The sequence below is a fragment of the Musca domestica genome, unplaced genomic scaffold (genome assembly GCF_030504385.1).
Source record: "Musca domestica strain aabys unplaced genomic scaffold, Musca_domestica.polishedcontigs.V.1.1 16, whole genome shotgun sequence".
Lineage (NCBI taxonomy): Eukaryota > Metazoa > Arthropoda > Insecta > Diptera > Muscidae > Musca > Musca domestica.
In genome coordinates this window covers 11,738,818-11,764,556 of record NW_026712219.1, presented here as the reverse complement: position 1 = coordinate 11,764,556, position 25,739 = coordinate 11,738,818, and the positions used below count along the sequence as shown (strand labels likewise).

General features: G+C 35.5%; 1 protein-coding gene across 2 annotated transcripts in view; it reads left to right on the top strand.

Annotated features, from left to right (window-relative positions):
- LOC101887219 (GTP-binding protein RAD) overlaps positions 1 to 25,739 on the top strand; it is a 160,660-nt gene that overhangs the window by 79,435 nt on the left and 55,486 nt on the right. For both annotated transcript variants that reach the window (XM_005179811.4, XM_011292704.3), the window contains exon 3: positions 10,150 to 10,294. In XM_005179811.4, the coding sequence (XP_005179868.1) occupies positions 10,150 to 10,294 (145 nt within the window). The remainder of the gene's footprint in view (positions 1 to 10,149; positions 10,295 to 25,739) is intronic.

Genomic DNA, 25,739 nt, shown 5'->3' with positions numbered 1-25,739 from the left:
TTGTACACAAGGGGTTCTTTGTGAGCACTTTACCCCCCGACAGGTTAACGATTACGTATAGCCCCCATATAACTGTACCCCGGGATATTCGGTATTTTGATGATTTTAGCCACATTTTTCCAATCGTATTGTCTGAAAATCCACACACGGAGTTCTTTGTGAGCACTTTATCCCTGAAACGGAATTGTCTATATAGGTCCACAATATCGTATATCCCCCATATAACGGTACTCCCCTATATTCGGTATTTTGATGATTTTAGCCACTTTTTCCAGTGGAATTATCTGAAAATCCACACAATGAGTTCCTTGTAAGTACTTTACACGCAGACATAGATTTGTCTTTATAGGTCCACAATATCGTATATCCCCCCATATATCGGCACCTTCCTATATTAGATATTTTAAAGATTTTAAAAGAATTTTTAATGGAATTTATTTTTTTGAAAAATTTCTAATTCGTTCCAAATAGTGGAGGGTATTCAAAGCACGGCCCGGCCAAACTTACTGCTTTTTTACTTGTTTTGATTCGATTTTTATTTTTCAAAGGGAGTTTAACCTTGTTTTTAAAAAAGTTTACTAGCTTTTTTTACACGCTATCAGTATTTTTGCAGAGGACATCTTAAATCAAAACTGTACGGACTCCAAGGAATCTTAATCTGGAAATTTCCAAAAGCGTTGAAGAGTGATGAGGAAGTGAACTTGTCCCCTTCATTAAGGTTATTTTACTAAGTAAACCTTCATAATGCAGATGCATGTGTATTATATATTTAGCTCTACATTCATATCCCACTGGATTTTTCCTGTAACTATTTTTTGTGTTGCACAGTGTTATTTAAAACTTAATTTTTCATTTTATTTTTTACTTTCTGCACAATCATTCAAAGTGGTATAGGACATAAAAGTGCTTGATATTTGCATAAACCAATAACATGTCCAAAATATCCACTACATGTCAAGAGAGTAACTCTCTTTGGGTAAATCACAAATAAAAGACCCAAAAAAAGTTCGTTAAAAAAAGTTTCTCCCTTCTCTCCCTCTCCCCAATATATGACCTGCTGTTGGCATTTTGGCCACTCAATTCGCTAGGATTCAAAGTGGTTGTTGCATTGTGCTGTGCAATTTGTGCTCCTCATCATCACCTTTGGCTTGACCCCTTAACCTAGTGTTTGTTTAACATGGCTCCTTGTAATCCTGGGGATATTGTGTTCTGCCAAAAGGTAATGTTTTCTCTTTCTTCTTCACTTTCCTACAAGTTTTGACCATTGCCATGCATATTTATAGGTGGCTTTTTTTTTTGTTTCAGAGTTTTCTTTATGCGGTGCACCGTCGTCGTCTACCGGCATACAAATTGCCGATTTCGTTCACATTTTTTTTTTTTTTTTTTTGGGTTTGAAACATTAGTTTTTGTTTTCCATAAAGTGACATTTTTTTCAGCTGTTGAGTGAAATTAATTTAGTTGTTATGTCCGTTATGCTTATTTGGAGGTTTCGTCGCTTACTTTCTTATTAAATGAATTTTAAATGACCCTTTTTTATGAGGGTATACAGACTCGGGAAAAACTACCAGCAGTTATAAAGATTGACGGAGAATGAGAGATTTTCTACAAAATTTGTACAATAATCAAACAAAGATTTTAAATTCTTATTAATTAACTTAAATCTTGGTTCAAAATATATGAGAACAAGTTTAAAAGGCGTCGGTCGTTTTGCCGAGAGATGTATACCCTCAGCCAATGTTCGATTATTTACATATATTTGGACTTCTGTTATGATTATTTAAACTGTTAATCCTCTATGGAATAGGCTTCGAAGAAATGGGTCAATATTCTCCATTTCGTTTCGGACCTAAATAAATATGATATAAATATTGCGACGTGCCAGGTTTGGACTATATCGACAACTTCCTTCAGTTTATATGAGACATGTGATAATTATTAGAAAATGTTGAAGTGTGTGTGAGTTACCAGAACTATTCCATTTTCATAATTCACCTAATACAAATAAAAATAATGGTATGGGCAGAAGTACAGGAAAATCGAACATTTATATCCAATTTTTTTGCAAAATCATAAATTCCATATTTATCCCAGGTTTCTGGTTGAGAGAAATATTTAGATATAGCAAGTTGTAAAGAATCGCTGGCTTGTTTCGCACGTTATGGCAGATAAAATTATTGAAAATTGTCACCGTTTGTGGTTGAGGTACCAGATGGGTTCGCAGACATATATCATCTTCACAACAGTTCTTGTGTTAGCAAAAATGTTTATCTGTGTGAAATTGGAAGAGAGTTGGATGCTTATTATACCCTCCACCATGCATAGTATGAAGGGTATATTAAGTTCGTCATTCCGTTTGTAACTCATCGAAATAATCATTTTAGACCCAACAAAGTATATATATATTCTTGATCAGCGTAAAATTCTAAGACGATTTAGCCATGTCCGTCCGTCTGTCCGTCTGTTGTAATCACGCTACAGTCAAAACGAATTAAAATAGAAAGCTAAAATATTGAACAGATCCCTCTTTTGTCTACACAAGGAGTTCCTTGTGAGTACTTTATCCCTTAAAATAGAATTATCTATATAGGTCCACGATATCGTATAGCCCTCAAATAACGGTACCTCCCCCTTCTTTGCTATTTTGATGATTTGATCCACATATTCCAATGGAATGGTTTGAAAATTCACACAAGGAGATCCTTGTGAGTACTTTACCCCTAGACATAGATTTGTTTATATAGGTCCACAATATCGTATATCCCCCCATATATCGGAACCTTCCGATATTAGGTATTTTAAAGATTTTAACAGAACTTTTAATGGATTTTTTTAATGTCCTAATTAGTTCCAAATTGTGGAGGGTATTCAAAGTTCGGCCCGGCCGAACTTACTGCTTTTTTACTTGTTTTGTGTTTTGTTTTTCAAAATCTTAAACCCTATGGGGGAAGGTACGAAAATAAATGGTCCGATTTTTTCCATCTTTATAACACATCTTGTATTGATGGATATATTGGGATTTTCTAAGTTTGAATGAAATTGAATGCTCATTTACCGTTTTATGAGCCGGCTATTCAAATTTTTTGACCCGTTGTAGGGGGGGGGTGCTAGAAGGAGTGGGCCGATATACTCCATCTTCACTCCAAACTATGGGTTAATAAAAATCTTGTGATGTGTGCATTTTGAAGACAATCGGACTCTTTTTTCGAATCTTATAGAAGTTATAATTATTCCAAATTTTGACACTTTGAAGCTATATCCTCAGCCTATGTTACTTTCAAGCGAAGCTGTAGTATATTTTACGAACAATCAAACGTACAAATATTCTCCTCTTTTATAGATATAAAAGAAGAAGCTTTGACAATGAGATTTTATGAAAAAATTATTTTGAAAAAAAAAAACAAGTAAAGAAAGTCCTAAAGTCGGGCGGGCCGACTTTATGATACCCTACACCACTTTGCTAATTTTGTAGAGCTCCACATAACAATTAAGTGTTTTTATGAGAGAATTCAATCATAGACGCCATGATTATAATTATTATTTAAAGTTCAAAGGACTAAATATGCCGAAGCATTTGTATCTTTTAAATTCGGATTTGTAGTGCCCATTTGGTGCACAATTATTTAATATCGGATAAAGATATATATGGGAGCTATATCCAAATCGGAACCGATCTCGATAAAATTTGGCAAAGATATTTCTGACCTGTATTTGATATATTTCCCTGAATATCGTTGTTACGGAGTGCATATTACGGCTGTGGATAACAAATATAACAAATCGAATGAACAATATATATGGGAGCTATAGCTATATCTGAACCGATCTTCACAAAATTTGACGTACTAACTTCTATACTCAATTCGGTCGTAAGTGCCATTCATCATTTGGGCAAATATTAGACGTTTGGTGTACAATAAAAGTTAAATCGGACGAAGATATATATGGGAGCTATATCCAAATCTGCACCGATCTCCATAAAATTTAGCAAAGGTATTTCTGAGCTGCATTTGATATATTTCCCCAAATATTGTTGTTACAGAGTGCATATTACGGCTGCGGAGGACAAAAATAACAAATCGGACGAACAATATATATGGGAGCTACAGCTATATCTGAACCGATTTCGATCAAATTTGACATAATTCTTTTCAGGCCTAATTTGGTTGTATGTGCAAAAATTCCATATTATTCGGACTGATATTACACGTTTGGTGCACAATAAAAGCCAAATCGGACGAAGATATATATGGGAGCTATATCTAAGTTTTTACCGATTATCTCCAATTTCAATAGGGTTCGTCCTTGGGCCAAACAAATGATTTGTGCAAAATTTCATCTGGATAGGGCAATAAATGCGAACTGTACTTTGTTTACAAAAATACATGGACAGACGGACGGACGGACATGCATAAATCGACTCAGAATGTGATTCCATGCAGATCATCAAACGGAACTATGGGTCTATCTCGTTTCCGTTTGCCTGTTACAAACAAATGCACAAATACATAATACCCTGACCACCTTGTGGTGTAGGGTATAACAAGTAAAAAAGCCGGCCGGGCCGAACTTTAAATACCCTCCACCATTTGGAGCACATTTGGCCATTTTCTTGGACCTACACTGACATTTTACTGTCATAGGCTGTAGTATCCATTACGAACTTCAAATACCAAATTGGAACCATTTCCGGTGAATAGTGTCTCTTTAATCACCAAAAAAGCCGAACATAAGGAGGTAAGGAGCTACACCAAAACGTGGTCCTACGTGGCCCATTAATACAAAAATACAAAAAAATACATAATGTACATTTTAGTAAAATTTTATCAACCGTCTTCATTTAGTTCGGAAGCTAGAGTTATTTCCACAGACGGACGGACGGACAGGCAGAGGGACTTCGCTAAATCGACATAGAATTTTATGCTGATCAAGAATATATATCATTTGTAGGGTCTAAAATGTATGTATCGAGGTGTTACAAATGGAATGACAAACTTAATATAAATGGAGGGTAAAAAATAAGCATATGATTCTACCATGTCTCTTATCACAAAATTTTCAAAAAATGATTTTAATTTCATATTTTCAGGAAATGTTTTTCCTCGAGTGTAAACTACTTACTTTGCTGTTAAGTAAATTGTCATGTTGTTTTTTCGGCACCCCTTGTTTTGGGTGTTTTTCCCATAATAATCATTTCAATAAAAATTTCACCAAAAATTCACTGCAGTCCTCGGCTATTATTTTCATAATAATTGTTATTAATAATAATGGAAGATAATCATATTTTTTGGTGGGTAAAAGCTTTTTCTCTGCTTAATCCACTCAACAAATGAGGACAACCAAAACGAGAAGAAGGAAGCAGGTTAACAAAATTGTTGAGATTTGTATAGGGGACAAACAAATCTCAACGTATTTTATTAACCTCCTTCTTGTCGTTGCTGTAGTTGTCCTCATTTGTTGGTTTTTAATTGACATGCTCTTAATTGGGAAACGTGAGAGGTCATACAAATGGAAAGGAGAAATAAAAACGAAAATAATTTTGTTGAAATGTCTCCGAAAAAAAAAACAGAAGCTACAGGCCCTTAATTGGAATATCAAAAAAAATTAACTTTAGTAGCAATCATAATAAGGCTTTGGTGGCCACAAATGCAGAAAACGCCGAAGGGATAAAATTTTTTTAAAGACTACATTAAAACCATGGCAGAATATAAAAGGTAAAATTGTATTACCCAGCCGATCACCACCTACTCAAAAAGCCTCACATCTCAAAAAATTCAATTTCAAGAAGTTATAGCATTTTTAGTTAAAACAAAAGACACGGTCTGAGAAGAAATTTATTTTCGTGAGACCCCGAATAGATTTCCAATGAGCAGACCCAATTGTCTTCTGTGAAAAACATATTTGTCTCCTATTACAACCTATATAAGTCGCAAATGTAGAGTCCCATTGGTCTTCAATGGAAAGTCCAATCGATCTTTAATGTTATCTTTTGTCCTCTTTAGGATAACCGATTTAAGATTTGTTGGTCCTCTATCAAAGAACTATTGGTCGTCTAACAGAAGACACATTGGTCTCCAATAAGAAGACCCTAATGGTCTTCAAAGAGAGAACGATAAATGGCCTTATAAGGGGAGACAAATCAGTTTTCTCTGAGATCGTCTAAGACATCTGTTTTTTTTTCTGTACCTCATTGTTTTTCTAGGAGAAGAAACAAAGGTCTTCTATAAAAATACAGGGTGAGATAAAAAAATCTGCAACAAAGGTAAAAACCATAATTTTTAATCTTATTAAATGAAAGCAAAAAATATCGGAAATGGCATCAAATTGTAGAATATGTTTAGATTTTTTCGAATTGGTCACCTTTGGCACGAATTATGGCCTTCAAACGGCACATGAAACCGCCACACGCTGCGCGAATGATGCACTGCGGTATTTTGGCCCATTCCCGGTGAAGCGACAACGAGGTGATCGACACTTTGATATTTTTTAGTGCCAACCTTGCTTTCCGAAATATTCCAGACACAATAGTCCAACGGATTGGTGTCCGGAGATTTTGGTGTCCATTGTTCGCTGGAAATGAAGCGAGGAACCTAATTTTGTAACCATTCTTGGGTGGCGCGTGCTGATTGCGATGGTGCTGAGTCCTGTTGGAATGTCTAAGGTTTGCGGCCAAAATGTTTGCGTGCCCAAGGCTTTAATACACCCTTCAGAATATGTTCGCAATAATATTCGGCATTTATTCTGATGTCACGGTCGATTAATACGAGCGAAGAGCGACCATCGTCTGTTATGGCTGCCCACACCATCACCATGGCCGGCGCATGAGTTCTGGTGGCCAACTGAAGGTGCACATTTTCAGCTGACCTCTTTGGCAAGTAAACACGATCATTTTGTTTGTTTACAAACTGCTGGACAACGAATGTTTTCTCATCGGAGAAAACCAAATTCGGCAATCCACCACTTTCGGCCAAGCGAAGCAACTCTTTAGCTCTTTTGAGTCTATTTTCATTCTGTTGAGGTGTAAGTTCTTTTTCAAGGAATTTTAATGGCTTTACCCCGAGCTCATTTTTCAATATTTGCCGAATGGAACATTGGAATATGTTCAGCTCATGAGCCATTTTTCGGCCACTGCAAGTGGCCAAGTCGCTTCTTTTCTTTTCGAACCATTTCTGCTGATGTTGCTGTTTTCTTCCATCCACATTCTTGACGTCGGGCCATGCTTCCAGGATTACGGTCACGAGCGATGTTACGAGACACAAAAGATTTGTTCACATTTAAATGCTGGAGTGCTCTAACTATAGCCCCTTGTGGTCTTCCAGCCAAATATAAGAAATTACGCTATCACGCTTGAATTCCATCACGAATAACTGTTTTTCTGGTAAATTCTCACCAAAATGCTTTTGTACGCATTTAAACAATATAATGAACTGTCCCTGGAATAATTTTAACAGATGTCGGACGAGTGGCTTAGAAATGACAGTAGTCTGAAGTTGATTGCAGATTTTTCATCTCACCCAGTATTGTGTACCAAATGGCTGATATCAGCCTAAATGGACTGAATTTTTGCAATTCCGATTTAATTCATCCAAGTACATGAAATTTGTTGAAAATCGGAAATGTTTCATCCGATTTGGGGTTTTAAGTCCCTCGCATACGTAATATGCACTCCACAACAACAATCTTTTGTACCAGATATCAGATACAGCTCAGAAGTGGGTGTCTACAATTTTCCGGTTCAGATTTGGATATAGATCCCATACCACCGTAGTAGCAAATTGCTAATATCAACCCAAGCTTTTGACGCTTTCGACGTAATTCAGCTAGAAGCAATTGCTCAAAAATTTTGGTGAAAATCGATTCAGATATACCTGTAGCTCCCATATACATGCTCCATCCGATTTTGTATTAAAGTCCCTCGCATGCGTAATATGCACTCCACAACAATGATATTTGATACCGGACATCAGTTACAGCTCGAAAATACCTCTGCCAAATTTCATTGAGATTGGTTCAGATTTTTATGTAGCTTCGATATAAATCTTCATCCGATTTTAAGGTTATTGTTCGCCATATATGTAATATCAACTCGAATTGGATGGATTTCTTCATATTCCACCGAATTTTTCTATTTTGTGAAATTCGGTTCGGTATATCTATTGCTCTAATAAATTGTTTTTATACCCTATACCACAAGGTGGTCAGGGTATTATGTCTTTGTGCATTTATTTGTATCAGGCAAAAGAAAACGAGATAGACCCACAGTTCCTTTTGATGATCTGCATAGAATCACTTTCTGAGTTGATTTATGCATGTCAGTCCGTCTGTCCATTTATTCTTGTGAACAAAATGCTGGTCACATTTATTATCCGATCGAGATGAAATTTTCCAAACAACATTTGTTTGGCCTAAGGACGAACCCCGTTGAAATTGGAGATAATCGGTCAAAATTTAGATATAGCTCCCATATATATCTTCGCCCGATTTGCCTTTTATTGTGCACCAAACGTGTAATAGCAGCCCGAATAGAATGGAATTTTGCGCATATAACCAAATTAGGCCTGAAAATAAGTATGCCAAATTTATTCGAAATCGGTTCAGATATAGCTATAGCTCCCATATATATTGTTCATCCGATTTGTTATTTTTGTCCTCCGCAGCCGTAATATGCACTCTGTAACAACAATATTTGGGGTAATATATCAAATGCAGCTCAGAAATACCTTTGCTAAATTTTATCAAGATCGGTTCAGATTTGGATATAGCTCCCATATATAACTTCGTCCGATTTACCTTTTATTTTGCACCAAACGTCTAATATTTGCCCAAATGGGAGGGAATTTGGCATATACGACCTAATTGAGTCAAGAAGGTAGTATGCCAAATTTGGTGAAGATCGGTACAGATATAGCTATAGCTCCCATATATATTGCTCATCCGATTGTTGCACTCGTAACATGCACTCCGTAACAACGATATTCAGGTGAAATATATCAAATTCGGGTCAGAAATATCTTTGCCAAATTTTATCGAGATCGGTTAAGATTTGGATATAGCTCCCTATATATATCTTTATCTGATTTCAAATTACTTTTCCACCAAATGGACAATACAGGTCCGAAATTAAAAGATACAAATGCTTCGGCATATTCAGTCCTTTGAATTTTAAATTATAATTATAATCATAGGGTGTATGATTGAATTCTCCCATAAAAACTTTTAATTGTTATGTGGAGCTCAACTAAATTAGCAAAGTGGTGTAGGGTATCATAAAATCGACCCCACCCGACTTTCTTTACTGGTTAATATAATCAAATTGTGACTTCTCTAAAATTGTAACATAGATGGGTATCATCATTCAAATAAGGTTCATGATCGTCTTTACATAAATTGCCAATTCAAACTTTTTTTACGGCAGCTCTACTAAATTCGCATAGACCTTCCTCACTGGTTTTATTAATTGTGTGTCAAAGAAAAGAGGACAAAGAGATCATGGAACGAATTTATTTTGAAGGATGAAAGAGGAAAAGATTTCTCATTCGATTTGCTTAAAATGAAGAATTGTTGCTATGAATGGAGCTTTAATCATTTCAAACAGAGGGATATAAAGTTTTTACCTCATGTAATACTGGGTAGTCAAAAATGCTATAACAAGTCCTATGAATTTTGAATCAACCCACCACGAACGTTTATAACAAAACGCAAATTTACACCCCCTCACATTCAGTTTTATTTTATTGCACAATATTCTCAATGAAAATGCATTTAACTTTTAAACTTCAAACACTAAACTTTTCCAATATATAACCAATAACTATCAGCAAATAATAACAATTGTTGGCCAACTTAATTAAAAATTGGAGAATTTTTAATTTATTTCATCCCTTCAAGGAATATATAAAAAATAATAACCTTATCTTCCATCCCTTCTATCACTGCTAAGTATTCCAACAAACTGTTGTTTATATTTTAAAACAAGTTATGAATTTCTCATCCCTTTGATGGCTCCTTAAAAAATTCAATTAAAATATTTTTCACTTTGTCGCTGATTCAGTTGCATCTTTCGTACGGTCATCCAACCACCCGCCTAATGTTGAAGTTCTTCTTCGTTTTTTTATGAAACTGTTTTTATTTTTATTTTTTCTCTCTTTTCAGGTACGACGACGTCCACAAGTCCAACAACAAATGCAGCATAATTTACAAGAGACCCGTTCATACTGCACCAGTGAGCCACGTCTGAGTGAAACGGAAACACCGCCACAAAGACGAAAACTATCACAGAGAAGGCCACAGCAGCACCGTAAGTTAAATACAGACATGTAAACATAGATTTTAAATACAAACATACATACAAATATTCTAACGTATAAATGTCTAGTTTTTATGTAATGGCCGATGTTTGAAAAATGCATTTTATTTTTATGGTTTTGGGTCTAGGGATGGGGAAAAATTATGTCTGCAGCAGTTTTTTTTTGGCAATGCAATGGCAAGAAGTAGAGATATTAGAATTTATTGCGGCCGCTTGGGAGGCTGGAAAGTTTTGAATTTATTTATGAGGGATAGAAGGAGAAGTTCTACATGATATCAGAAAATTGCAACATTAAATATAAAACAATTTAGAAATGGTCAGCCGAATTTGCCAACAAATGTATACCCTCCACCATTGTCGGTTTACTGAAATAAATTCTGACTTGCATTAGGATTATTAAAATGTTGACTCTTTTTTGGGTACTTATTATTACTTTTTATACCCTCCACCATAGTATGAAGGGTATATTAAGTTTGTCATTCCGTTTGTAACACCTCGAAATATACACTTTAGACCCCACAAAGTATATATATTCTTGATCAGCATAAAATTCGATGTCGATTTACCAATGTCCGTCCTTCTGTCCGTCTGTGGAAATCACTCTAGCTTCCGAACGAAATGAAGTAGGTTGATAAAATTTTACTCAAATGTGTATTATGTCTGCAGGACTTTTGGTATTGAAAATGGGCCATGTCGGACCACGTCTTCGTATAGCCCCCATATAACGGTACCCCCGATATTCAGCATTTTGATGATTTTAGCGACATTATTTACCGGAATTGTTTCAATTTTGGTATTTGAAGTTCGTAATGGATACCACATCCAAGGACAGAAAATGGGCCATGTAGGTCCACGTCTTCGTATAGCCCCCATATAACAGTAACTCACGATATTGTGTACTCTGATGATTTTAGCGACATTATTTACCGGAACTATTTCAAATTTTGTATTTGAAGTTCGTAATGAATACTACAGCCTATGACAAAAAATTGTGTGAGCAGGTCCACGTCTTTGTATAGCCCCCATATAACGGTACCCCCCGATATTCGGTATTTTGACGATTTTAGCGACATTATTTACCGGAATTGTTTCAATTTTGGTATTTGAAGTTCGTAATGTATACCACATCCAAGGACAGAAAATGAGCCATGTAGGTCCACGTCTTCGTATAGCCCCGCATATAACGGAACCCCCGATATTCGGCATTTTGATGATTTTAGCGACATTATTTACCGGAATTATTTAAAATTTTGTATTTGAAGTTCGTAATAGATACTACTGCCAATGACAGAAAATTGTCTGTGTTGGTCCACGTTTTATAACTCCCATGATACTTCCTTGTATTCGGTATTTTGATGATTTTAGCTACATTATAAACAGATTTTTCGCATTTGAATTTGCATTTGCATTTAAGTTTCGCATTTGAATATTGTAATAGCTTGTGACAAAAGTTGCCTATGCAGGTCCACGTCGTCGCATAGACCCTAATATACGGCTACATTCGGTATTTTTAAGATTTTAACAGAATTTTTAACGGATTTTATTTTTTTGAAAATTGTTAAATTTTTACCAAACAGTGGAGGGTACTCAAAGTTCGGCCCGGCCAAACTTACAGCTTTTTTTACTTGTTTGGTACTAAAGAAGTGTGCCAATATTTTCCATCTCGTATCAAACCCGCTCATTATCAAATATTACAACATGCCAGACTCGGACTCTATTGACTACTTCCTTTATATAAAATATGCGATAATTTTTGTAAAATGTTAAAATATGCGTGAAGCTCCAGATATAAGGGACCGAAGTATTCATTTCCTTTAATGCTGATAAAAATATTGGGATGTGCAGAATATCGAAAAGTTATTTACAACTTTATCCGAATAGTTTTATACCCTCTGCCATATGGCTAGAGAGGATATATATAATTTGATACGGTCAAAATGTGCCTAGCCACAATAACGGTTTTATACCCTAGGTCTCTTTGGACCAAATCCATTTAAGGACATTTGGAGACGATCTAGCGATGTCCGTCCGTCTGTCTGGCTGGTGCGAACGATAACTCTCGAAGGGAGTATCCGATTTCGCTTAAACGTGGTACATCGTAATATTATTGTCAAACTTAGATCGAGTTCAGAGTTGGGTACTATCGATCCACTGCTTCTGGTTCCTCCCCCACAAAAGGTCGAAATTTTCAAAGAAAATATTTTACTGCACAGAAAGAGAATGGACAATGCGATTTTGCTCCAACTTCGCAAATCTTAATATTTGAATCAATGCTAGGTTAGGTTCTCCACTCCGTCAAGTACCTCCCAAACAAAAGGTCACAAGTTTGAATAATTATAACTCTTATAAAATGTGACGTAAATTTTCCAACGTCTGGTATGAAGATGGAAAATATCGGTCGACTCATTCTGGTACATCCAACACCAAAGGTCGACATTTTCAAAAAAAATATATAATTTCTGTACAGAAAAAGAAGCGATAATCCGATTTTGCGCCAACTTTGCGAATCCTAATATTTGCATCAGTGCTATGTCAGATGCGAAAATGGACAATATCGGTCCATTATAATTACAACTCTTATAATATGTGGTGTCAGAGTCCAATTTCACACATCTCGATCATTTTATTAACCCAAGATCTGGTGTTAAGATGGAATATATCGGTCCACTTCTTCTGGTAGTTCCCACACAAAGGTTCAAAATTTTGAATATCCACTAAGCTCATAAAAACGCCAAATTAAGATCCGTTTCCATTCATTCATTGGTACATCTCAATAGTTTCATCAACACAAGATCTGTTATAAAGATGGTAGAGATCGGACCATTTCTCATGGAACCTGCCCCACATAAGGTTCAAGATTTGAAAATCAAAGCACTCAAAGAAATCGAAATAAGCATCCAACTCTCTTCAAATCTCACATATACATATCTGATACATATCTGCGAAACCCTTCTGGTACTCACCCAAAAAGGGTCACAATTTTCAATACTTTTATCTGTCGTAGCTTGCGAAACAAGTCATGTGTCATGTAAAGTGAAGGAAGTTACCAACCTGTTACCAAGTTAACCCATATTTATATCGTATTTATTTAGGTCCGATACGAAATTGACAATATTGGTCCATTCCCTCAGAGCCCACTTCAAAGAGGGTCAACAGTATGATTAATCATAACAGAACTCTAAATATATATTTAAATAAACGAACAATGGCTGAGAGTATTAGTCTATCGGCAGAACCGATTGATAATTTTTAAATTGTTTTTTTTTTTTTTTTTTTAATTTCGACCTTTTATGTGGGAGGTACCAGAAAGAGTGGGCCGATATTGCCCATCTCCGAATTCGATCTAAGTTTAGATCAATCGGATACTCCCTTCGAGAGTTATCGTGTGCACCAGCCAGACAGACGAACGGACATCGCTAGATCGAATCCAAATGTTCTGAAACGAGTTTAGTACAAAGAGACCTGGGGTCTAAAACTGTTTTTTCTATAAGGCACGTAAGGCCGTATCAAATGAGGGTATGTATCATCTGGGTGAGGGTATAACAATGAAAAAATTATTGTCGTGTTTACTATATATGTAAAATGGCGCCCAATATGCACAATAATTTTCAAAATTTCTGTGGAAATAAGACTCCCTTTATGTACCAGTCCTTGTCTTCTCTGTTGCTATTTTAACACGATCCTTTCCTCATTTTACTCTTTGTAAAATATGGACTAATTTTATGAATCTTACTCAATTTAAATTTAAAAGAATTTAAAAGTAGCAAAAGGGCAATTTTTTAAAAATGCTGCACAATTCTGACACAAAAAAATAAAACTATTGCAAAACAAAAAAACTCAAAAAATTATGTCATCAATTTGAAACAGAGTCCCTTGCACATAGTAGAACATAGAGAAAAACATCCTTATTTTCTCTTCCCCATTTCCTTGTAACTGTATTGAAGATTTACTTGACAAACATATTTCCACTTGGACACATCCTAATCTCGTTTCGTATCAAGTTATTAGAATGTCCCTCTAACACAATGATTACATACCGATTTTCTTTGCAATTACACACACGCTCGCAGACACACACACACACACACTTAGTTGATGGCAACAGACGTCAAAAGACAAGCATTACAACTACCAAATGACTTTGTTAGCCATTGTGTTTACGCCCAACAACAGGACCTCCATACGCACACACACACAAGCCCACACATCATTTATATGGAAATTTTCGAATTTAATGGAATAAACTATGGTGAGCACAACTATTAAGCCAAGTGCTGGGATGAGATATCTTTGCAGCGTTGCCAGATTGGTTTTAAGTCAAGAAGGGAAAATAATAACCAGGACAGACGTCAGAAGAAGACAGATATATTGTATTTATCCATAGATTTTTTATAAAGGCATCCTAGGAAGCTCACAAAGGCTACCAACTAGGACTGTTTTTGTACGAATGAAGTCCATGCACAGTAAAAATTGTCCTCCCCTCCCCAGCCTCCAGTATATTGCAGGTGAAGTATATAGGCTAGTTGAATAGAAGCTTAAGCTCAACTACGATAAGGATGTTGAGAGTGAATATATGACAATCTCTAACAAATCTATGGTAACGAATCTACTCGACCTACTAAGGCTTTAGAAGAAGAAATCATTTTTAAAATTGGTTTTGGAACTAGAACTAGACTCGTATCCAGCACATCTCTCTTTAGAGGCGATGTGGTTCAAAATTTCTTAGCTCTATATGAGACTAGCAAGTGTCAGATACTTCGTTAATTTTTTAATTTAATACAAAAACAGTTTCTTTTCTCATCCACAGACACCAACAGAGATCTCAATATTAAATTTGAGGATTCCAGCCCTATCCCTTCAGACAACGCCAAATTTAGTTCAAACCCACCTCCAAATCACAATTTCAGATACCAATAGGTATCTAACTGTCAAATTTCAAAATTTTACTTCTATTACTTCACTCAACACCAAATTTAGTATCATTTAGTTATTTTTCGAGCAATTTAGTACGTACTTCCAAAACTCATAACTCAATCCCAGATACCAACGGAGACCTCAATATATGATTTTATGATTTCAGTCCTATACCTCCACCCAACACTTAATTTAGTACCCTTTAGTTCTTTTCGTACAAATATAGGACACATTTCCAAAACACCGCCAAATCGCAAGGACAGATACCACAATTCCAAATTTCAGAATTTTATCGCTATCCCCACACCCAATACCAAATGTTGTACTATTTAGTACTGGTCGTACTTTTATAGAATATATTTCGCAAAACACCTTCATATGTCCAGACTACACACGAACAGTGACCCAAATACTAAATTTCAGATTTCAAAAACCATATCTTGAGTCATTACCAAATTGTACCTAATATAGTACTATTTGGTACTTTTCGTGCACTTGTAGTACACATTTCCAAAATCACAACTTTATCACAAATTTTTCCAACAACAGGGACCAGGACAAAATGCCTGCTTCAACCGTTCATCGCAAACCAAACTGTTGCAAACTTAGTACCATTTAGTACATATAAGTACAAATTTCCATAACCATAAATCTTATTCCCAAATTTCGGAGTTCCAACTCTACCGGTTCTCCCAAAATTTAAATTATAAAAAATTTAGTACCATTTAGTACACATATGTACATATTTCCAAAACTTGCTGCATACACCAATCATGCAATGCAATAGCAATGTTATTTCCAAATTTCAGGATTCCAACTCTTCCGGTTAAATCTAGTACAATTTAGACCCTTTTATACACATGACTACAAATTTCAAAAAGTACCTCCATATCCCAATCCTATACTCCGCCAGTAATGTTCATTTCAAATTTCGGGATTCCAACTCCATTCGTTGATCCAAATTTAAAGTGTACCAATTTTAGTACTTTTCGAACACTTTACTACACACCTCCAAAACTACCTCCGTCCGTCGACCCTACTCCTCAAACATGATTCTCATTCCAAATTTCAGGTTTTTTTACTCGAACGAACTGGTACCAAATGTAGTACTCCTTTCACCTCCAGCAGTGACCCTCATCCAAATTTAAGACTTCTAGCTCTACTGGTTCGTCAAATACAAATAGTTTCAATTTTTGATACCTTTTAATACTTTTCGTAACGAATTTCCGAAAGTTCCGCCATATCTGACACTATCAGCCTTAGAGTGGTTCCACCCAATATTTTAAGGTTGTTTCTTTAGGCGTTTCGTCTAGGCGTTGATGAATCTTTAAGTCAGTCACTCAATCACTAATACAGATATTTATTGGGAAAATTTAAAATTTTTATGGGGAAGATTTTCATCTCAATCAGTTCTGGTATCAGGACAGGGTGCGTTTCTACCCCTACCTTTAGCAGTACATAACATTTAAAACAAGTAAAAAAGCTGTAAGTTCTGCCGGGAAGATCTTGGAATACACTCCACCATTTGAAACGAATTTGGCAATTAAAAAAAAAAATAAAATAAAATCCGTTAAAAATTCTGTTAAAATCTTAAAAATACCGAATGAACCCGTTATGTTAGGGTCTATACGACGAAGTGCATAGGCAACTTTTATTATGAGCCATTACAATATTCAAATGCGAAGCTTGAAACAAATCGCCGAATAATGTAGCTAAAATCATAAAAATACCGAATATAGGGAGGTACCATGGTGGCTATACCAAAACGTAGACCAGCACAGACAATTATCTCTCATAGGCTGTAGTATCCGTTACGAACTTCAAAAATCAACTTTGAAACATTTCCGTTGAATAATGTCGCCAAAATCATCAAAATACCGAATATAGGGAGGTACCATTATATTGGGGCTATACCAATGTGTCTTAGGTTGTAGTATCCATTACGAACTTCAAATACCAAATTTGAAACAAATCCGGTGAATAATGCCGCTATAAGCAACAAAATACCGAATATCTAAAGGTGCCGTTATATGGACAATTTTCTGTCATAGGCTGCAGAATCCATTACGAACTTAAAAATATCAAATTTGAAACAATTTCGATAAATATTGCCGCTAAAATCATCAAACTACAGCATATCGGGAGGTACCATTATATGGGGGCTATACCAAAACGTGAACCTACATGGCCCATTTTCAATACCAAAAGTACTGCAGACATTATTTACATTTAAGTACAATTTTATCAACCTACTTCCATTTCGTTCGGAAGCTAGAGTGATTTCTACAAACGGAATGACAAACTTAATATACCCTCTTTACTATGGTTAAGGGTATGAAAAGGTTAAAATAGGCTCGAAAATCCATAAACGTTTCCTACCACTAGATGACCCATTAAAGCCCTGATTCGAGATTTGTCATAAATATCTCCTGAATAGATTTAAGCATTTGAAATGGCAACATCCCAACTTAGTCATAAAAACTACATCATGCTGTGACATTCTGTCCGAACAGCAGCAACAACAACAAGCATATATTCTTCCACCATACGCCATAGACGGGATAATGAAGTTTTTATTCAAATTACAAAAACGCCCGACAAAAAAGGGTTTCAAGCTGGCGTGTCATTTAATTTTAATTGTAGCTCAGTGTTTCAGCATGAAGTGGAAACACTTATTTTTTAAAACGCACACACATTATCCGTTCGCATTACAACAAAGATAAAAGATTTTGTAAAAAATGAAACGTTATCATCAAACATATGCTTTAACGATGGGGGGGGGTTTTTAATTAATGACAATATTTGTTTGACTTTAAGATTATTATAGGTTGGTTTTTGAGGGTGTAGGATGTCAGTGTGGGGGGGGAGGAATTTTTTCGAGAATTATTGTTTTTTTATGTCTTATCTTGAAACCAGTAAAGAAAGATTTAAGTCGGGCGGGGCCGGATTTATGATACCCTACACCACTTTGCTAATTTAGAAGAGCTCCATATAACAATTTTATGGGAGAATTTAATCATACACGCTATGATTATAATTATATTTCAAAGTTCAAAGGACTAAATATTCCGATGCATTTGTATCTTTTAAATTCGGACTTGTATTGCCCATTTGGTGCACAATTAATTTGAAATCGGATAAAAATATATATGGGAGCTATATCCAAATCGGAACCGATCTCGATAAAATTTGGCAAAGATATTTCTGAGCTGTATTTGATATATTTCCCTGAATATCGTTGTTACAGAGTGCATATTTCGGCTGAGAGTAACAAATATAACAAATCGGATGAACAATATATATGGGAGCCATAGCTATATCTGAACCGATCTTCGCCAAATATTACCTACTAACTTCTAAACTCAATTCGATCGTAAGGGCCAATTTTCAACCCATTTGGACAAATATTAGACGTTTGGTGCACAATAAAAAGTAAATCGGACGAAGTTATATATGGGAGATATATTCAAATATGCACCGATCTCGATAAAATTTAGCAAAGGTATTTCTGAGCTGCATTTGATATATTTCCCCAAATATTGTTGTTACAAAGTGCATATTACGGCTGCGGAGGACTAAAATAACAAATCGGATAAACAATATATATGGGAGCTATAGCTATATCTGAACCGATTTCGATTTCAAATTTGGCATACTTATTTTCAGGTCCAATCTGATCTTACGTGCAAAATTCCATACTATTCGGGCTGAAATTACACGTTTGGTGCACAATAAAAGGCAAATCGAACGAAGATATATATGGGAGCTATATCTAATTTTTTACCGATTATCTCCAAATTCAATGGGGTTTGTCTATGGGCCAAACAAATGATTTGTGCAAAACTTCATCTGGATCGGGTAATAAATGCGAACTGTACATTGTTCACAAAAATACACGGACAGACGGACGGACGGACGGACATGCATAAATCGACTCAGAATGTGATTCTATGCAGATCATCAAAAGGAACTATGGGTCTATCTCGTTTCCTTTTGTCTGTTACAAACAAATGCCCAAAGACATAATACCCTAACCACCTTGTGGTGTAGGGTATAAAAATACAAAGATAATATCAAGTTATTGTGGGTTTCCATCATTTCATATGAAATCCCTTTCTAAGAGCTGCTATTTTCTGCAGCTAAATTAGCAAGTTTTTCCTCAGACATTAGTATTATCCCCACTAACCACAATAGGACAATGGTTCCCCTTAAGAAGGAATTAAATATTAAATAACTAATTACACATAATCCGTATATTACATCCCACTTACATATGCACACGCACACGCCACACACACACACATTCATAAAACATTATCCTGTTAAAAACTATTTGTGTTACAACTTTTCTTTTTCTACGCTCTTGAATTGTTTCGATTTTTTTTGCCTTGACGGAAAATTAAGTGGAAAAAATGTTTTCTCTTTTCATTCGCCCTTAAACACTTGCCCTAATGAAGCCTTTGATCTGCAAGGACAAAAAGGATTTTGTTTCTTCATTTTCTGGCGAAAAATGAAAGAAAATTGGTAATTGTTTGAGTGGGTTATTGTTTCTTCCGAATAAATGGTGTGTTATCGGAGATAATTCCAAAACAAAAAAAAAAAAAAAAGAAGGGACCTGTATGTGAGGGTGTATGAGTGTGGACAAATGAAAGCTTTTGCATGCGAGATAAACTTATGAAATATCATGGCAACAATCGAGTCGATGGGGGCAATACGAAGAACGAGAAGAATTAATTGGGTGAAAATCATGGATTTCGACATATTCTTTGGAATTTGTATCACCATTACATTTGGGAGAATTCTACAGCTCCTCCATGTAATGGAGATAACAATGGCTTATTTGGGCAGTTCATAATATCTGAGAATAATCTATGCCTGAATGGATTGAAATTACTGGGCACAATTTTCAAGAACTTACCTATTGTATGTCAAATTCTTCGTGGAATTGAAACAGAATCCCCGTTGAACCCTTATAAAGGGTGATATTTTTAAGAGCAATGGATTTTTTTTTTTCAAAAACAAGTTAAACAAGTTAAAAAGTATTAGTCGGCTTTGCCGACAGACTAATACCCTCAGCAATTGTTCGATCATTAAAATCTATTTTGACTTCTTTTATGATTATTTAAATTATTGACCTTCTATGGAGTAGGTTCGAATGGAATGGACCAAGATTGTCCATTTCGTATCGGATCTAAATAAATACGATATAAATATGGGATAAATTGGTAACAGGTTGGTAACTTCCTTCACTTTACGAGGCACATGTGATATTTTTAGAAAATGTTAACATGTGCGTGAGGTACCAGGTATAGTCGACAGAAGAATTCCATTTTCATGCTTCATCTAATACAAAAAATATAAATATTGGTATGACCATAATTACAAGAAAATCGAACATTTATATCCAATTTATGCGAAATCATATTCATCTCAGGTTTCTGGTTGAGAAAAATTTTAAGATATAGCAAGTTGTAAAGAATCGGATATTGAAAATCGTAATGCTTTCTGAGTGAGGCACCAGAAGGGTTCACAGATATATATCATCAGCACAACAGACCATGTGTTAGCAAAAATGTTTGTGTGTGTGTGAAATTTGAAGAGAGTTGGATGCTTATTTCGTTTTCTTTGAGCGGTTTGTTTTTCAAAATCTTGAACCCTATGTGGGGCAGGTAGCAAAAGAAATGGTACGATTTCTACCATCTTTATAGCAGATCTTGGGTTGACGGAAATATTGAGATGTACCAAGTCTTTAATGGAATGGGGGTTTTATGAGCTTCATGAATATTTAAAATTTTGAGCCTTTGTGGGGGAGGTACCAGAAGGAGTGGACCGATATATTCCATCGTAACACCAGATCTTGGGTTGACAAAAACATTGAGATGTGTGAAATTTTTAGACAATCGAATTCTTAAATCACATTGTAAAAGTGTCAAAATTATTCAAAATGTTGACCCTTTGTGGGGAAGGTACACCTGACCTAGCACTGGCGCAAATATTAGGATTGAAAAGGTGAAGCAAAATCAGAATATCGTTTCTCTTTCTATCCAAAAATATATATATTTTTTTTTTACATTCGTCCTTTTTGGGGGAGGTACTAGAAGGAGTGGACCGATGTATTCCATTTTACAAAAATTATTAGGATTTGTGAAATTTGAAGACAATCGGACTATTAACTCACTAACACTCACGCAAATATTAAGATTTGCAAAGTTGGAGCAAAATCGGATTATCCTTTCTCTTTCTGTGCAATAATTTTTTTTCTTTGAAAATTATGACATTTTGGGTGGGAGGTACCAGAAGGACTGTACCGATAGTGCCCATCTCCGAACTCGATCTAAGTTTGACAATAATATTACGATGTACCAACTTTGGATCAAATCGAATACTCCCTTCGAGAGTTATCGTTCGCACCAGCCAGCCAGACAGACATACGGACGGACAGATGGACATTTCTAGATCGACTCCAAATGTCCTGATACGGATTTGGTCTAAAGAGACCTAGGTTCTAAAACCGCTATTTCAACTAGGCACGTTTTGGCCGTATCATATGATATATACCCTCTGTAGCCATATGGCAGAGGGTATAAAAATAACTCTCGGTTTTGTCCACAGATTCGTACCCTTAGCTTATGTCTGATAATAAAATATATTTTGACTTGATTATTCAAAACCCTTTTTACCCTCTGTTTGAATGGTACCAAAGGAGAGGGTCAATATTTTCAATTTCGCACGACGGACATAATTATTGCGAAGTGACTGAATTGGAACATATAGACTGCTTCCTCCTATTTATCTGAAATACCTCCACGTATTTTTGGGAAAATATTGAAATTTTGTGAAGGAGGTAGGAGAATGAGTGGTTGTATTAAAACAGATATACTAATACTGATAAAAATGTTACATGGGTTTAATTGGTAAACAACATTTTTTATATTTTGTGGGGGAGGGGAGATTTATGGCTTATAGACACATTATTATGTTACCCTTCGTGGTGGAGGTACCTGAAAGAATAATAGGCCTATTCTTGCAGGTACTTCCCCCATATTCACACTAGAATTAATTTAAATGAAAGTATTGCATTGTACGAAATTAAAATAAAAATCAAATAATTATTGTAAATTTTTTGAGGTACTAGCTGAGCCCCATGCGCTTCGCCATTTAGTCTGTCCGTATGTCTGTTGTAATCACGCTATATTTCGAACTAATTATGATAGAAGGCTAAAATTTTGCACTCATGCTTAGTTTGCCTGTAGACAGGTTAAGTTCGTAAATGGGTCATGTCTTCATATAGCCCCCATATAACGATACCTACCGATATTCGGTATTTTGATGATTTAAGCGACATTGTTCGCCGGAATTCTTTCAAATTTGGTATTTGCAGTTCGAAATGGATACTACAGCCAAGGACAGAAAATTGTCTGTGCAGGTCCACGTCTTCGTATAGCTCCCTATAACGGTACCTCCCAATATTCGGCACATTGATGATTTTAGCGTCATTATTCACCGAAGTAGTTTCAAATTACATATTTAGGTCCAGGTCTTCGTATATGCACCATATATCAGTACCTCCCTATATTCCATATTTTGACGATTTTAGGTACAATATTTACCAACATTGTTTGAGATGTCGTATTTGAAGTTCGTAATGGATGCTACAGCCTGTGGCAGAAAATTGTCTATGCAGGTGCAGGTCTTCGTATAGCTCCGATATAACGGTACCTCCCTATATACAGCATTTTGAAGATGCTACATTATACTCGTTTATAATATAGTAATGGCTTATAACAAACAATGCCTATGTTGGTCCACGTCGTATAGACCCCAATATAACGGGTATATTTGGTATTTTTAAGATTTGAACAGAATTTTTAACGGATTTTATTTTTTGAAAATTTCCAAATTCGTTCCAAATTCAAGTATTCAAAGTTCGGCCCGGTCGAACTTACTGCTTTTTAACTTGTTTTCCTTCAGAGCGTTAACAAACAAATCGATGAGTCCACCCTCACGTGAACATTCCACGTACAGCTGATCATTAGAAAATAAGGAACATGCTAGGTTTAATCCGCATACACGAAGAGTTTGTCTTTGGGATTTATTAAGTGCCATAGCAAGCGCCAACCGTAAAGGAAACTGCAATTCTAGGTGGCTATACATATCAACCTTTCTCCGTAAAAATCGTAGCCTCAATCAAGATGTTGATAGCAAAGGCTTTTTTCTTTATTTTTGTACCAAATTCCGCCACTTATTCCAAATTTCATTGGAATCTGTCATACATATCGTGTTTGGTGCAAAAGATTCACGAAGTCGGGCAAAGATGTAAATGGGAGCTATATCCAAATCTGAACCGATTTCAATATAATTTGGCAAATTTATGTTTGTTTCAAATTCATTGAAATCGGAGATACAATCTTGTTTGGTGCATCAAATATATGAAATCACATTCCAAATTTCATTGAAATTGCGGATTAATATCGTGTATGAAATGCAAGAAATCGGCCGAAAACATATATGGGTGCTATATCCAAATCGGAACCGATTTCAATATAATTGGCAATTTATTGTTTGTACTGAATTCCGTCAAACATTTCAAATTTGAAGATTGCAAATTTGTTAGAGATACATCCGAAGTTGGGCGAAATCACCCTCTATATTTAGGTGACCTTCAAAATGCCAATAGTAATCTAATATCTATATAAGAATATAGGCTGGCGGACAATTCTCTAGTTTATAAAAATTGCAATTTTTCCCATTGTAATTTGATGAGCAAACCAAATTATACACTTGTTACCAAATCGATTTCCACCATTTAACACTTACCGCTTTCACCTACTACCGACCCTAAAACAAAACCAGAAAATCGATACCTAAATACCCGCTTCCATGTAGTGATGAAGCGAAAAGTGCAAATGGATTTTTAATTGCTGCCCATTTATAATGTGTGATGATATCAATGAAACTCAGTGGCCATTATCCATCCTCAGATCGTGGCTCTCACATTATTTCCTCACTGAAAATCCTCTGACATTTACATACATTCACATGTCGCACACATACATACGTATGTGTATATCGAATGTCATTTGTTGTGTACGTGTTAAATTGATTTGTTTTTACCATCAAATCGCTGGGGATGGGGGGTGTGTAACAACAACGAAATTAAGTAAAACGTTTAAGTGAATGATAGTTCGTGATGTGAATAATACGCTTTGAAAACAAACGGATGGTAATGAAGTTCAAGTTTTTGTCGGTTTTGAAATGGGAAATTTTTATTAAGTTATTTTACTAATTGATATCTAATTATAAAGATAGTGTCGGTAGGCAATGAAAATGTTAATTTGTCTGTTTTTTGTGAACACCGGGGCGTATGATGCATGATATTACTTATACGCCAAGTGTTGATGTTGGTGTTCTCAAATCTATTACGTGTGAGTCGCATTACCCAGCCACGAAACTGGTGAATAGAATAACATATTTATTTCTCGAAAATGAACAACTCACAAATAATGAATTAGAGATCCCCTAAAACAAGTTAAAACCAGTAAAGAAAGCCTTAAAGTCGGCCGACTTTATGATACCCTACACCACTTTGCTAATTTAGTAGAGCTGCGCATAACAATTAAAAGTTTTTATGGGAGAATTCAATCATACACGCTATGATTATAATTATAGTTTAAAGTTCAAAGTTCGGACTTGTATTGCCCATTTGGTGCACAATTAATTTGAAATCAGATAAAAATATATATGGGAGCTACATCTAAATCGGAACCGATCTCGATAAAATTTGACAAAGATATTTCTGAGCTGTATTTGATATATTTCCCTGAATATCGTGGGTATGCACTCGTTGGAGTGCATATTACGGCTATGGGTAACAAATATGACTAATCGGATGAACAGTATATATGGGAGCTATAGCTATATTTGAACCGATCTTCACCAAATTTGACATACTAGCTTCTAGACTCAATTCGGTCGTAAGGGCCACATTTCAACCAATTTGGGCAAATATTAAACGTTTGGTGCACAATAAAATGTAAATTGGACGAAGTTATATATGGGAGCTATATCCAAATCTGAGCCGATCTCGATAAAATTTAGCTAATGTATTTCTGAGGTGTATTTGATTTCACCAACTATTGTTGTTACAGAGTGCATAATACGGCTGCGGAGGACTAAAATAACAAATCGGATGAACAATATATATGGGAGCTATAGCTATATCTGAACCGATCTTCACCAAATTTGACATACTAGCTTCTAGACTCAATTCGGTCGTAAGGGCCACATTTCAACCAATTTGGGCAAATATTAAACGTTTGGTGCACAATAAAATGTAAATTGGACGAAGTTATATATGGGAGCTATATCCAAATCTGAGCCGATCTCGATAAAATTTAGCTAATGTATTTCTGAGGTGTATTTGATTTCACCAACTATTGTTGTTACAGAGTGCATAATACGGCTGCGGAGGACTAAAATAACAAATCGGATGAACAATATATATGGGAGCTATAGCTATATC